The 15,362-nt window shown below is 42.2% G+C and overlaps 1 protein-coding gene across 2 annotated transcripts in view; it reads left to right on the top strand.

The window, feature by feature from the left end:
- The window catches only part of dpysl4 (dihydropyrimidinase like 4), a 50,624-nt gene that overhangs the window by 25,335 nt on the left and 9,927 nt on the right, over positions 1-15,362 (top strand). For both annotated transcript variants that reach the window (XM_055646658.1, XM_055646659.1), the window contains exons 8-12: positions 5,290-5,410; positions 7,432-7,588; positions 8,737-8,878; positions 10,509-10,679; positions 14,224-14,403. In XM_055646658.1, coding sequence (XP_055502633.1) covers positions 5,290-5,410; positions 7,432-7,588; positions 8,737-8,878; positions 10,509-10,679; positions 14,224-14,403 — 771 coding nt within the window. The remainder of the gene's footprint in view (positions 1-5,289; positions 5,411-7,431; positions 7,589-8,736; positions 8,879-10,508; positions 10,680-14,223; positions 14,404-15,362) is intronic.

Genomic DNA, 15,362 nt, shown 5'->3' with positions numbered 1-15,362 from the left:
GTTGCCTTGGCAGGGGGAGTATGTAGAGAACATTTAAAAGGAGCCTGGAGGGAATGATTGAGTTGATGCTGAGCTGTAGTCGATGTTGTATGTGGCCCTGTCATCCAGAAGGTCCAGAGCAGTGTGGAGAGGCCAGTGAGTGAGCATCTGTTGTTGAACTGTTATGGCGAGAGGCAAGTTGACCACCCAGGTAATTTCTAAAGCAGGAGTATTTTTGTTCCATAACCAACCCCTCAAAACAATTCATTACAGTGGCTGCAAAAGCTACTGGATAGTAGTCACTGAGACGGGTCACCATGCTTGTCTTGTTCACTGATATGAAGCAGATGAGGACCTCAGACGCTGGAGCATGAATTGGAGCAATAAAATTGGAGCAATAAAATTTGAATACAAGAATACAAGAATACAAGAACACACCAGCCAGATGGTCCACAAGGGTCTTTAGCATTGGCCAGATACACCATCATGTATGGACACTCTGCATGGATTCACCCTCTTGAAGGATGCACTAAGATCAGCCTCTGAGACTAGCTCACAAAATCGTCAGGGGCTTTGGGGATTTGTGTAGGTGTGCCACTGATCTCTCTTTCAAACTGTGTCTATAGTGTGTTGACCATTTATGCCCATGACAGCTGTTTAAACAGCTCTTTGAAACTGCACTAAGTGTCAACAAGACATCTGCCCCAAGGACCCAGGCCCAGCAGAATGGGGTGATTGTGGATTAATAAAACAATACAGTGGTCCTCTCATCCTCACCTCGACTCCAGCTGCCATGATGCTCCTTTGTGTCGTCAGGGTAACTGGGTGATGCCGTCACTGTTCAGGGTCAGTTTAATTTATTACGTGTGTACCAAAGTACTGTGAAAAGCATTTGTTGTGTGCTAACCAGTCAGCGGAAAGACAATACATGCGTGTAATCAAGCCGTTCATAGTGTGCAGATACACGATAAGGAAATAAAGTTTAGTGCAAGATAAAGTCCGATCTATGATAGCCATGTTTAGGAATTGTGGTTGCCGTGGAGATTTTCAGCCTCGCCCTGCATCTGTTGGATTAATGGAATATATGTCGTCCCCTATTAATGTCACTGAGCACAGAGAGCTTCACTGTCAGATAATGGACATCTTGTACGTTGTGGATGTTTTGCCAGAACTATCCCAACTGACATCATCGAGTTGGCTGAATACTTAACACGTTGGAAGAACTCTCAAAAGCTGTAAATCTGGAAGGAATAAAGCACAGTGTTATTGGAAATATTTTGGCCATTTCGTAGAACATCGGATAAAGATTATAACGTCAATATTTTATAAAATTATGTAGCATTGCAGTATTTCTTATAGTACAACATTAGCGCTTGTCACTGCAAGCTTGCTTACAAATTTCATATTACACATAGCACTGTTGTCTCCCTGAATTGTACTTCTTTTCCTTCCATAGTAGCAAAGGTCTGTGTTAGGTATTTGGCCTCCTCCAATATGTTAACTTGCTATAATTCCTCTCTGTTTTGCAGCAACAAGATGGTTTTCATCTTCACTTAGATGAACTGTAGACTTATGTGAGCTTGTGTACTGGCCTTGTCCCTTCACTAGTACTCCTCTGCCTGCTACTAGTCTTCCTCCTTCCACTCTGGGATGAAAAGCCCTTTTATATTAGTGGCATTCCTCTTGTAAACTTGGCATTTCTCCTGCTATTCATATTGTTTACCACAATATGTGCATATTTTATACCATTATTGTTCTGTGCTGGGTTGACGGGCATGGACTGAATTGTGTTGTCTGTTCTCAACTCATCAACTCTGCATTTCGGCAGCTCAATGCCAAATGCTACCAAAGCTAACAGGACTTCTCTCAACCTCTGCTCATTAAAACCTTCATCTTGAATTCCTATCTCGGATCAATGAATCCGTCAAATCTTCCTGCTACCTCTTTGCATGGCAGGTTTTAATAATTCTCAGGAAAGTTTTGAAAACCTCTTCCACTGTCTCACTGACAGACTTAATTATTTGGTGCATCTCTCTTCCTTGGTGATAAACCAAATACATCTTTGCATTCGCCTGCTTTTTAATAGCCATTACCAACGCAGTAAGAAAAGTCTGCATTGTGAACACCTGATGCTGCAAGTCTGCTTACAAATGTCACAACTTCATCTGGAAAGAGTGTTTGAGTCCCTGGACAATAAGGAAGAAAGGAGTGAAGAAAGCAAGTGGTGCTTCAGGTTCCTGAAAATGGGGTCTCCTTGAATTACCAAACCTAGCTTGCATGATCGCTTTTCAGAATGTCTTTCTTCAGTCTGCAAAGATAACGCCTGAGATTCCAGTACGATCACTTTATTCTACTTCCCATTCACTCCGACTACTTTATTTGGCCTCCTCCATTTATCCAGTTGAGGTCAATGACCAGCACCTCATTTTCCACTTAGTATGTTAACGGCTGCAGGACGTAATGCCAACTTCAATCATTTCAGTTAATTTAGTCAACTGATTCACTTGTTTTTCATATTTCCTATCGTCAGTTTTTATTTCTCCTCGTGGTGTAATTGTTCTCCTCCTACTAACACCGCCCAGACATTGCCATTGCTTTGAGTTCTTTAACCCAACTCCATCTCCTGTCATTAACCTGGAATCCACTTTGTGAGGAATCTTTTTTCCTCTCTGCCACTTCCCTACTCTCTCTGCGAGCTAAAACTCTCATTTTTTTGTCTGCACCATTAACGCAGTTTCTCTCTCCACAGATGCTATCTAAGCTGTTCAATGTATACAATATTTCCTGGCATTTTTCAGATTTGCATTGTGTTTTACCTTTGGATTAATGGAAGGCATCTGCTTAGCTGTTCCATTCTGCTCTCTGTTTGCAGTAAGCTGGGCTCCAGAGTGTTGTACCTCTATTATCTGGCCACATTATCATCAACACTCCAAAAACCCATCTCTTTCCAGCCTCACCATACAATAACCTTCCGCAGCATAATCTGAGCTGCTCTCGACAGCAAGTCAGTGTTCCAAGGAAAGCCACATAAAGTTGATATAACATGATCACATGATGGTGGCGTGTGGCAGAGGCCTTCCCGTGGAATGCGGGAACTCGCCCTGAGGACCCGAAGACTCAGCGGACCGTGGAACCAGGAGGGAGCCACTGGTGGCGGCAGATGCGGGGAGCAAGAGCCAGTCAGAGGGTGAACCAGGGTAATGCCTCCTGCGTCTTCAAGGTTGGCCTCAGGAGGTGTGCCCGGGGCACATAGATATCCGGGCGAGGAGAGTATTACTGGTTCCCGGGCTGATCTGGTTGAAAGCGACAGAGGAAGAGGCTTTGCAGGAGCCAGGGGCTTGCCTGGATCAGGAACTGCACCAGTGGACAGAGCACGCGGGCGGACCGTACATTTGGGCTGTGGAAATGGCAGCAAGACATGGCGACGCCTGCAAGTGTAAATATGCAAAAATAATTTGACTGTGCAGTTACATATGTGACAGATAAAGCACCATTGAACCAATCTGACAGCACAACAGGATAGTGAAAGGCTTGGATAGAGTGGAGAGGATTTTTCCATTAGTGAGAGAGTCTAGGACTAGAGGACATGGACTCAGAATTAAAGGACGCACTTTTAGGAAGGAGATGAGGAGTCATTTCTTTGGTCAGTGGATGGTGAATCTGTGGAATTCTTTGCCACAAAAGGCTGTGGAGGCCAAATAAGTGGTTATTTTTTAAGGCAGAGATAGACAGATTCTTGATTAGTACGGGTGTCAGAGGTTATGGGGAGGAAGCAGGAGAATGCACTCCAGAAGGAGAGATAGATGGGACGAATGGCCTAATTCTGCTCCTATCATTTATGATCTTATGATTACAATATGCTGTCTCCAGTGACTGTTTTTACTTTAAATAATGTATAATGTAATTCTTGTCAAACTCCGTGGGTCCTGGTGAGTCATGTTGAATGTTTACTTCAGAGCTGTTTACTGCAAGGAAATGGCCGTCCTCTGCCTTAGCAACCCTTCCTGACGTGGAAAATGCCGAATGCTGCCAATTACCATGTTGCCACTAGATGGCGAACATTTCTTGCAAAGTAGAAACCGAAGCATTGCTGAAACAATGTTAAATCCATTGCACTGAAATATGTATCTGAAATTACAATCCACATATATAACATCAGATTTTACAATTAAACTCTTAGCTAACATCAATTATGGTATAGTCCACAATTAAATTTAATTATAACAAGATCAGTTTATAAATGCCTGAGTTTTTCATAAATGTGTAGGAAGGAACTGCAGATGCTGGTTTAAACCGAAGATGGACACAAAAAGCTGGAGTAATTCAGCAGGTCAGACAGAATCTCTGGAGAAAAGGGAATAGGTGACATTTCAGTGGGTCGTTGGGTGACCCAGTCCACCTAGGCCTACCTGATATCCCAGTTGCCAAACACTTCAATTCCCTTTCCCATTCCCACACCGATCCTTCTGTCCGAGCCTCCTCCATTGTCAGTGCAAATTGGAGGAACAGCACTTCATACTTCGCTTGGGCAGCTTACAACCCAGCGGATGAATATTGGTTTCTCCAACTCCGTCCCTCCACCACCCAAGTTGTAGCAGCTTCAAAGTCGTCTTGTTGAGTCTCATTGTCCGTAACCCATTTTCACCTGGCCCACAGCTAACAATGGCCTGTTTCCTATATCGTCGGTACTTTTTTTGCATTAATTCATCAGTTCTATATCTCTCATTTCCCTTTCCCCTGGTTCTCAGTCTGAAGAAGGGTCTCGTCCCGAAATATCACCTACTCCTGTTCTCCAGAGATGTTGCCTAACCCGCTGAGTTACTTAAGCTTTTTTGCGTCTATCTTTTTCATAAATACATTGATTCTGTTTGATTTAAGTGAAGGAGGCTACGTTCTATTACAGGTTCTGGAGGAGCGCTAAATTACAGCAGCCATAGGATTTATTTCTCAAGCTATTCATGAATGCAAAGCCCAGAGTTGCCAGTTTCATGGTGTTAAGATGAAGATAGATTTACTGTCATCACATATGACTTGTCATATAGAGTTGAAGCTGGGTTTGGTGTCTAATCATTCATGTTACAAATGTAATAGCTGTGCAATCACCAATGTTCTTATTATATATGTTATATATATCACAGTCATTACATTTACATCAGTTTGGAAAATGTAATTTTATTTTTCATGAGGGAGCAATAGGACAGAGGATAAAAATGGAATGTTGGGGCTTTTTAATCAGAGGGTAAAGGGAGGGATATGTGAAATACATTTTTCATCACCAAGGTAAAACTATGATCAAAATGTTTCTTCCAGGTTGAAGCAGAAGCAGTGTATCGTGCAATCACTATCGCAAGCCAAGCCAACTGCCCTTTGTACGTCACCAAAGTCATGAGCAAAAGTGCTGCTGACGTCATTGCTCAAGCGCGCAAGAAAGGTAGGGAGATAATTTTGACATGTTGCAGCTCATCTGAAAGTAGATGTTTTTCTTTCTTGCTCAGTCAGACTGGTTCTTTCAGATTATCTGGATCATATGCATCATGATCCTGATCATTTGTTTGTTTTTTGTTTAGTGATACAGCGCGGAAACAGGCGCTTCGGCCCACCGAGTCCGCGCTGACCAGCGATCCCCGCACATTAACACTACCCTACACACCCTTGAGACAATTTTACATTTACACCTAGCCAATTAACCTACAAACCTGTACGTCTTTGGAATGTGGGAGGAAACGGAAGATCTCAGAGAAAACCCACGCGGGTCAAGGGGAGAACGTACAAACTCCGTACAGACAGCACCCGTAGTCAGGATTGAACCCGGTCTCTGGCATTGTAAGGTGGCAACTCTACCGCTGCACCACTGTGCCACCCTTCTAATACTATTACGCTGTAGTTCCAAGCCTACAGTCATATCTCACCAGTGGAGAGGTTTACAGATATTCTGGAGCTTTCAGAGTCAGAATTATTCGGAATTATTGAATTGTATATATTACAGAAATTAAATATGAATTTTAAATATACATATAGCTGGGGCGGCACTGTGGCGCATCGGTAGAGTTGCTGCCTCACCGGGCCAGAGACCTGGGTTCCTTCCTCACTATGTGCTATCCTCTGTAGATTTTTTACATTCTCCCTGTGACGACGTGGGTTTTCTCAGGGTGCTCCGGTTTCCTCCCACATTCCAAAGATGTGAAGGTTTGTAGGTTAATTGGCTTCTGTAAAATTGTAGAATAGAACTAGTGAACGGGTGGTCATTGGTCAACACAGACTCGTGGGTGAAATCCTGTCTACACGCTGTATCTTTATACTAAAGTTCAATAATAAAATACAGAATTTTAGAAAACCATTAAACTGAAGAGTATTAAATACTCCTTTCCAGCTGTGCCCTATTAACAAAATAAAGGGATGAAAGTGGCATTAAAGTAGTTAATATTTCATCTCTATGCAAGAATGGGCCTTTATGGTCAGTCTGGGCCAAGGTCAAAATGAGTCTCTGTTTACTTCCTGGTGAAATAGGGGCTTGTAGGATGACATCATGCGCCAGATTTCACAAACTGAATTCAACCAAAATGTTTGCATTTCTTTATAAGAATAACATAAATCCCATCTGCAGGGTTATCCCAGGCCAGGGTTTTGATGACAAAATACGTTTTATAAAGAGAGATGATTTCTAATCTAAAATTAGACTTTAGATTCTTTTGCTGTTTTGCAAGTTCAGGATAAAAACTATTGCAATATTTTTAAAATAACTGAATATATGCTGGAGATTTCCAGTAACAGATAATATTAAGCAATTTGTTTCTCAGGAAATTAATATGCGGGGACAGTTTATTAAGTTTACTGAGTCTTTAAGGAAACATTGTCCATGGAAATTGCTCATGTCCTGCCAAAGATATTTGCTACATTGTCAGATAGTTTTTGCATTGGCAACAGTTCATTATTACTTTACCATGACTATCCAAATATTTCCTTACAAGAATGAATAGTTAAACCAAGTTGACTAGTTTGAGGATCAATTCTGGCGACTGGAAATGTATTTGTATTTCGTTAGGGGCTGGTTCACAAATTATAAAGTCATAAGGTCATATATGATAGGAATAGAATTACAGCATGTCATTCGACCCATATAGTCTACTCTGCCATTCAATCATGGCTGATCTATCTCTCCCTCCTAACCCCATTCTCCTTCCTTCTCTCCATAACCTCTGACACCCGTACTAATCAAGAATCTATCTATCTCTGCCTAAAAATTATCCACTGACTTGGCCTCCACAGCCTTCCGTGGCAAGGAATTCCACAGATTCACCACCCTTTGACCAAATAAATTTCACCTTGATTCTGATATTTATCACATTCATTTCGTGTTTCTTGCAAAGTGTCCCGTAATGAGTGAAAAAGGAAACTTAAACGTGTTTCAAATTTTGCACAAAGTACTCACCATTTCTCGGTCTGGTTTAACAGGTGCAGTTGTATATGGAGAGCCTGTCACAGCAAGCCTGGGGACTGATGGATCTCACTACTGGAGTAAGAACTGGGCAAAGGCTGCTGCCTTTGTCACCTCCCCTCCACTCAGCACTGACACGACTACCCCTGATTACTTAAATTCCCTCCTCTCCTGGTAAGTTGCCTCACTGCTTGCTAATAATGGTATATCTTTCTTTTTTTTGATTTTTGCAATGTGTAATGGAAGAAAATAGTGGCTCTAATGTGAAATAAAACTATGGAGAATAAGGTAAAATCAAACCATGTAATAGATCCATGCACTTATGGGATATGCGGTGAACACAATGAAATGAATTGGATAATTATGTGGTTAAAGCCTATAGCCGCTAGGCAGTTTGTATTCGTCTTAGCCAAATTGAAATCCTATTCTTTATAAGTAACAGGAGTTAATTTGTGCAGAGTAGAGAAAGCCTGTTCACTTAGAATAGTGAATAGTGGGAGTGAGATGCCCATTATTATCCGAATGGTGTCAGATTAGGAAAAAGGGAGTTGCAACAAGACCTGGATGTGCTTGTACATCAGTCACTTGAGGTAAGCATGCAGGTACAGCAGGCAGTGAAGAAACTAATGGCATGTTGGCCTTGATTGCGAGAGGATTTGAGTTTAGGAGCAAGGAGGTCCTACTGCAGTTGTGCAGGGCCCTGGTGCGACCACACCTGGAGTATTGTGTGCAATTTTGGTCTCCTAATTTGAAGTTGGATATTATTGCTATTGAGGGAGTGCAGCGTAGGTTCACCAGTTTAATTCCCGGGATGGCTGGACTGACGTATGATGAAAGAATGGGTCGACTGGGCATCTATTCACTGGAATAGGATGAGAGGGGATCTTATAGAAACAAATAAAATTCTTAAAGGCCTCGACAGACTAGATGCAGGAAAAATGTTCCCAATGTTGGGGTAGTCCAGGACCAGGGGTCACCATTTAAGAATATGGGGTAGGCCATTTAGGACTGAGATGAGGAAAAACCTTTTCACCCAGAGAGTTGTGAATGTGTGGAATTCTCTGCCACAGAAGGCAGTGGAGGCCAATTCATTGGATGTTTTCAAGAGAGAGTTGGATTTAGCTCTTAGGGCCAACAGAATCAAGGGATATGGGGAAAAAGCAGGAATGGGGACTGATTTTAGATGATCAGCCATGATCATATTGAATGGCGGTGCTGGCTCGAAGGGCGGAATAGCCTACTCCTGCACCTATTTTTCTATGTTTCTATGTTCAGATCTGACACACATGGTAATTTGCCTTTTAATTTGCTTCTGAACACAGTGGCGATTTGCAGGTTACAGGCAGTGCTCACTGTGCTTTCACCACTGCCCAGAAAGCCATCGGGAAAGATGACTTCCGACTGATCCCAGAGGGAGTTAATGGTATTGAAGAAAGGATGACCATTGTTTGGGATAAGGCTGTGGTATGTAAGCACTATAAAATATGCAGCATACACCTTTGTAATGAAAAGGAACTACAGATGTTGACTTACCAAAGAAAGATACAAAGTGTTGGAGTAACTCAGAGGGTCAGGCAGCACCTCTGGAGAACATGGATAGGCGACGTTTCGGGTCGGGATCCTTCTTCAGACTCAAGTCTTCTTCCGACTGAGAAGCATATACCATAGAATACATTTGTTGAATATTTCTAAAGTAAGTGATTTCAGCTTAGCTGTAGCTAACCAGAAGTATAACTAGATGCCAAAAGGCTTAAAATGGTGGATATATTTTCCTGTGTCTGGGGTCAGTGTAGTTTAGTTTATTATTGTCACGTGTACCAAGGTACAGTGAAATTCGTCATCGTAGAGAAATGCTGACAAAGGCAGACACAAAAAGCTGGAGTAATTCAACGGGTCAGACAGCATCTCTGGAGTAAAGGAATAGGTGACGTTTTGGGTCGAGATTGTTCTTCAGACTGCATTTCAGTCTGAAGAAGGGTCTCGACCTGAAACGTCATCTGTTGAATTACTCCAGCTTTGTGTGCCTATCTTTGGTTTAAACCAGTATCTGCAGTTCCTTTGTGCAGATCAAGGCTGAGGAGGAGATGGAAAAAGAGAATGTTGGTGAAAGGAGCCATTTAAAGTGGGTAAAAGGTGGGTAAAAGGTGGTGAAGAAGTCATTCTCCCAGCAATCTGTCAGGGCACTGAACACATGAATCGGAATGTCATGTTGCATCTGTACAAGACGTTGGTGAGAGTACACTTGAAGTTTTGTGTACAGTTTGAGTCGCCTTGTTTCTGGAAGGATGCCATTAAGCTGGAAGGGGTGGAGAAAAGATACACACATATGGATGTTACTGAAACTGAACACCTTGAGTTATAAAGAGAGTGGATAGCCTGGGCTTTTTTTTTTTTTACCTGGAATATAGGAGGCTGAGTTAGGGCCTTACAGAAGTATGAGGGGCATAGATAAGGTGAAAAGGGCAACTTTTTCCACACAGGATGGTGGGTATGTAGGATGAGCTGCCAGGTGGGTAACATTACACCATTTAAAAGGCATTTGGGCAAGTTCAAAGATTGGAATGGTTTAGAGGGATGTGAACCAACACAGACAAATGGGGCTAGCTCAGCTGGGCAACTTGGTCAACATTGATCAGTTGGGCCGAAGGGCCTCTTTCCATGCTGTATATTCCTATGACTCTGGATCCATCTGTTCAATATTCAGGCAAATTTTTTTTTGCTGATTCAATGCTGCAAAGAAAAGGAAATTCCCGGAGCCCGCTGCCGGGGATGGTTCTTATTTTAGCGGTGGAACAGGCGAAGGATGATGGCTGCAGCAGAAAAGGGTCCCTGGTCATCTTGGATTCCATGCCACTGCATTCTGATGCAGATTTGTCAAGGACCGTGTGGTGGCTGTCTGTGCACCAGTCTCCCCGCGTTAAATAAAGTCACGCACAGGCGTCCTCCATGCGAGGACAGTCATACTCGTTTCGAGTGACTGCCGATGATAATTTTAACAGAAAGTACAATATAACAGCTAATCATTGACCTTTTGTACGTTCCATGCAAAATAACCGTTCTAAATCATTTTTTTGTTATCATTTGCACGTTGCAGATTACAGGAAAGATGAATGAGAATGAATTTGTAGCAGTTACAAGCACAAATGCTGCAAAAATCTTCAATCTTTACCCCAGAAAAGGCCGAATTGCTGTTGGTTCCGATGCTGATTTAGTTATCTGGGATCCAGAAGCCGTCAAAATCATTTCAGCAAAGACCCATAATCTGGTAATATAAATAATTTCATTGTTTTATTGCTCAGATAACTTGCTAAAGTTGTCTAATAGCTGGAAGTCCGAGTGGATTTTTATTAGACCGTGATGGGGATTCTGTTCAAGAACAGATCTTATCTACAAAATCCAGTGTTACTTGGAGCACTCATTGACAAAGATCTGGAGGCCTACATTTTTCCTCTCTTTATCGATGTGCATATGCAGTAGTGTCAATACATTATAGTCCATGTCTGAGATTCTGCCGCATTCAGAACAACATTTTTGAATAAAATACACATAACATGTAATCATACTTAGCACAATGAGAGGCACATGCAGGAATGTAAATTGGATCACTTTTGACGGGCCATTATTGGGGTGAGCCAAAGCAAATGAGGCTGCATTTCTACCCATGACTTATAAAGTAAAGTCACATTTGATGAGGTTGTTTCCAATACACATACATTTCAGTTGGAATAATAACGTCTCCTAGATTTTGGGATCTACATCCTCAGCCAACAGATATTGCAACCTAAGCCCTCTGAAACCAATGGTAGGGGCAGATAATCAATGAAGGTGTAGTTTCCTGAAATGGTGGGATAATGAATGACAACTGTTGAGTTGTCTCCTCTCACACACCGTGTTTATATTCCTTCGGTGTTACTTTTAGCCTCTAGAAAAAAACGAGTACGAAGCCAGAATATCTCAATAGATGTCTGCATCCTGGGGGCATGAACATTGAATTCTCCCAATTTTGCTAGCCCTTGCTGTCTCCTCCACTTCCTATCTCTCCCTCAGCCCTCTGGCTTCTCCTCCTCTGTTTTCCTTTCTCCTTCCGATCCCCCCACCCCCCACCCCCCATCAGTCTGAAAAAGGGTTTGTTGCCTATTTCCTTCGCTCCGTAGATGCTGCTGCACCCGCTGAGTTTCTCCAGCATTTTTGTGTACCTTCACATCTCAATAGACAATAGGTGCAGGAGTAGGCCAATCGGCCCTTTGAGCCAGCACCGTGATTCAATATGATCATGGCTGATCATCCACAATCAGTACCCCGTTCCTGCCTTCTCCCCATATCCCCTGACTCTGCTATCTTTAGGAGCTCTATCCAACTCTCTCTTAAAAGTATCCAGAGAACTGGCCTCCACCGCCCGCTGAGGCAGAGAATTCCACAGACTCAAAGCTCTCTGTGAAAAAAGTATTTCCTCATCTCCGTTCTAAATGGCTTACCCCTTATTCTTGAACTGTGGCCCCTGGTTCTGGACTCCCCCAACATCGGGAAGTCAGTATAATTGATGTTCATTCATTGATGCTCCAATCCGCCCTCTTAGTGTCATGTATTAACAGAGCTGCCTCATATCATTGATTGCCATTACCTTATATGTTTTGTCCTGAGAAATTACAGAGGAAAACGCAGTGTACAAGATGCAAATCCGTTGATTAGCATTCCGTCTGCATCTCTAGTTTCTTCTAGTGTAGTATTTGAAGATGGAGCACTTATTTCCCCAGTATGCTTGAGACACAGAGTTTGGCAAGAGCAATGGGTGCTAATACATGGAATAAAACCTGAAATGCTGCCACAGAATTTTTTCACTGGTTGAAATTTTTCATATCTAAAGACAGTAAAGTTATTGAGCAAAAGAGGAAATCACTCCAGCAGAAGCCAATCTAAAATAAAAACTCACTGATGTGACAGCTTCTTTAGTCTAGTTTAGAGATACAGTACAGAAACAGGCCCTTCGGCCTACCGAGTTTACACCGACCAGCGATCCCCGCACATTAACACTATCCTACACACACTAGGGACAATTTACAATTTTACCAAGCCAATTAACCTACAAACCTGTACGTCTTTGGAGTGTGGGAGGAAACCAGAGCTCCCGGGGAAAACCCACACAGGTCACAGGGAGAACATACAAACTCCATGCAGACAGCACCCGTAGTCAGGATCGAACTCAGTTCTCTGGCACTGTAAGGCAGCAACACTACTGCTGTGCCACTGTGCCATCCAGGGAGACAGGACTAGAATTGAAATTGTAGATCTTTGTCCTCTCATCGCCTGCTACCTTACAGATGTCTTGGACACAGGATTGACTGAGTTAAGATATTTCCTTGCCCTGTTCTGTGATGCTACCACCATTAGTCATAGTCAATGAAATGTAACACAGCAAGAGATCAAGAGATTATTGACCAAAGACCAAAGGTCAGACTTCAGCCCTTCCTGATGAGGACCAGCTCATCAACAGGATCTTCCTTGATGTAAAGGGATTATGTTTGCATGCTTGGCACTAGGCTCCTGAAACAGCCACTATACTTATCATGGCATCAAACTACTAGATGGTCAGAAAAAAAAGAGTCAATGATGGACTGAAAGCTTGCTTGAAAAAATGCGACATCTTCATTGACTCCTCGGGATCTTCTGGCTTCTGCTCAAGGTGGAAAGGAAGCATTTTAACTGGTGTTGAGAAGCTCAAGATGATACATCAGTGGGAGGAACACACCAGCCCCCAAATTACACTAATGTCTGTCCCCTTGGCCTTCCCCTGACCCATCTATACAACAATTTAGTGACCCCCATTGCCATCAGTAGTAGAAGAAGCAGATGTGCATAAGTGTTAGCATGTAGGTTTGTGCATGTGTGTACAGGTAGCTGTGGGCGTGATGAATGTTGGCTTTGACGTCTCCTGCAACCCTCACCTTTGCCTCCATCCCCACCCTCAGAGCACACTGTCCTTTCTGGCTTGCATTTCCCCCATCAAGATCTCAAAGTACATTTCTGAAAATTTGAGTAACTTTTCCTCTTCATTGTGGACTCTGACCCCTACAAGACTACAATAATATATACTGCTGACTTCTGGCTGTCATGGTGTGCCTTACAGAGCTAACACCCTTCTGTGACTACTACACTGCCAAGTGCTGGCAGCAGTGTTCGATTTGGCCTAGAAACTGCACTCTTCCCATTTTTAACCATTCTTTCTGAGTGCTAGTCACCCTAAAGCTATTTCAAACATCATTTTGATTCATTTCTCAGTGGGCATATGATTGGGTGCTAATGTTGGGCAATGTCATTTTTAATGCTCTAAAATAAATATTTTTCCGTGACGTTATAAGATGACCATTCATCCCTATCACTTTATGCCCATTTTCAGACCCATTTCCCTGTAACCTCTCACAGGTTGCTCTTTGACATTCGCCAATCCTACCTATCAGTCACACTAGGGTAATTAACAGTGGCCAATTAACCTATCAGTGCGTCTTTTGTTACATGAGAGGAAACCAGAGCATCGAGGAGAAACACATATGGTCAATGGAAGAACATGCAAACGTCACACAGACAGCACCCAGAGTCAGGATTAAATCTGTGGCACTGTAGCACCACTGTGCCAACTTGATGATACAGGTGAAAGCCAATAATTAGGCAACTATTTTAAAGAGTTTTGAAGTTAGATCAGGAGCTACTTACAATATGGGTATTGAAAGTCAACTTTGTAAGATGGTCATGTCAAGCGCACACTAGATGGTGTGAAATGAAAATTGATATCATTGCTGCATTATGTTTCCTAGGCAATTGAGTACAACATCTTTGAAGGGATGGAATGCCATGGTGCTCCTTCAGTGGTTGTAAGTCAAGGTAAAATAGTCTTTGAATACGGGACGATTCATGCCACAGAGGGAACTGGACGCTTCATTCCCAAAAAAACATTCCCGGACTACGTTTACAAAAGAATAAAAGCAAGAAGCAAGGTAAAATGTTTGATCTTTCTGCATCAATATTCTATAGACCAGGCAATTAATTGTGAGGAGAAACTTCAATTGATATCTCTCCAATCAGCAAAAATAATTGCCTTCTTCACTGGATAAATAGGTGTGCATCAGGTCAATGCTTATGTTACCAGACTAGAAATATATGGGGTTGAAATCAATACATTTGATGAATGGAAATTAATTCTCTTTTTTTTAAATAAAAATCTGCTTGAAATCTGAAAATATAAAAGTACAACTATTTTACAAAGGATATTGAACATGAAGCATTGAGTGAAATGCGTGCAATCATGGTATGGGAGGAGCATTTACTTTGTTTCTTAGGACTGTTTATAATGTGTTTTGGTCCAGGCAAAGTGCTTGGTTGCAAGCCTTGGTTTAAATTAATTCATAGCTGCAGTTGTTTGCCAATTTCAAGCTTTCAATGTTGATAGAGTAGAGTAAAGTCCTGAATTCATGCTTTAGTGCGGAAGTGCTCAACCACCTCTTTCTTTGATTCTTTCATGGCTACATTTCTACTCAATTAAGAACAAAAAGAAAAGCAATAGGAATGTTGAGATTATAAGCGGTTAACAGATTATGGACAATGTTGCTGGTTACCACTTCCAAATTTATGTGATGAATGGAATCTATTGATTCTGCTGGCAATGATTTTGAGAATTAATATTATTTGAGTCAGAGTCGTAGAGTCCGGCCGAATTTGCCCATTCTGACCAAGATGCCTAATCAACACTAGCCACACATGACTGCATTTGGCACTTATCCCTCTAAACCTTTCCAATCCAAGTACCTATCCTATCCAAGTTCCTATCCAAATGTCATACATTTGTTATAGTATTTTCCTCAACTACCTCGTCTGGCAGCTCTTTCCATAGGAGTCTTTTTACAATAATGTGACAAAGGGGGTCAATCTTCATTCACCTGATCATGTAGTAGAATAG

Source organism: Leucoraja erinacea, chromosome 15 (genome assembly GCF_028641065.1).
Source record: "Leucoraja erinacea ecotype New England chromosome 15, Leri_hhj_1, whole genome shotgun sequence".
NCBI classification, from domain to species: Eukaryota; Metazoa; Chordata; class Chondrichthyes; order Rajiformes; family Rajidae; genus Leucoraja; species Leucoraja erinaceus.
Note: the sequence above shows the minus strand (reverse complement) of the source record. Positions and strands in the feature narration are given on the sequence as shown.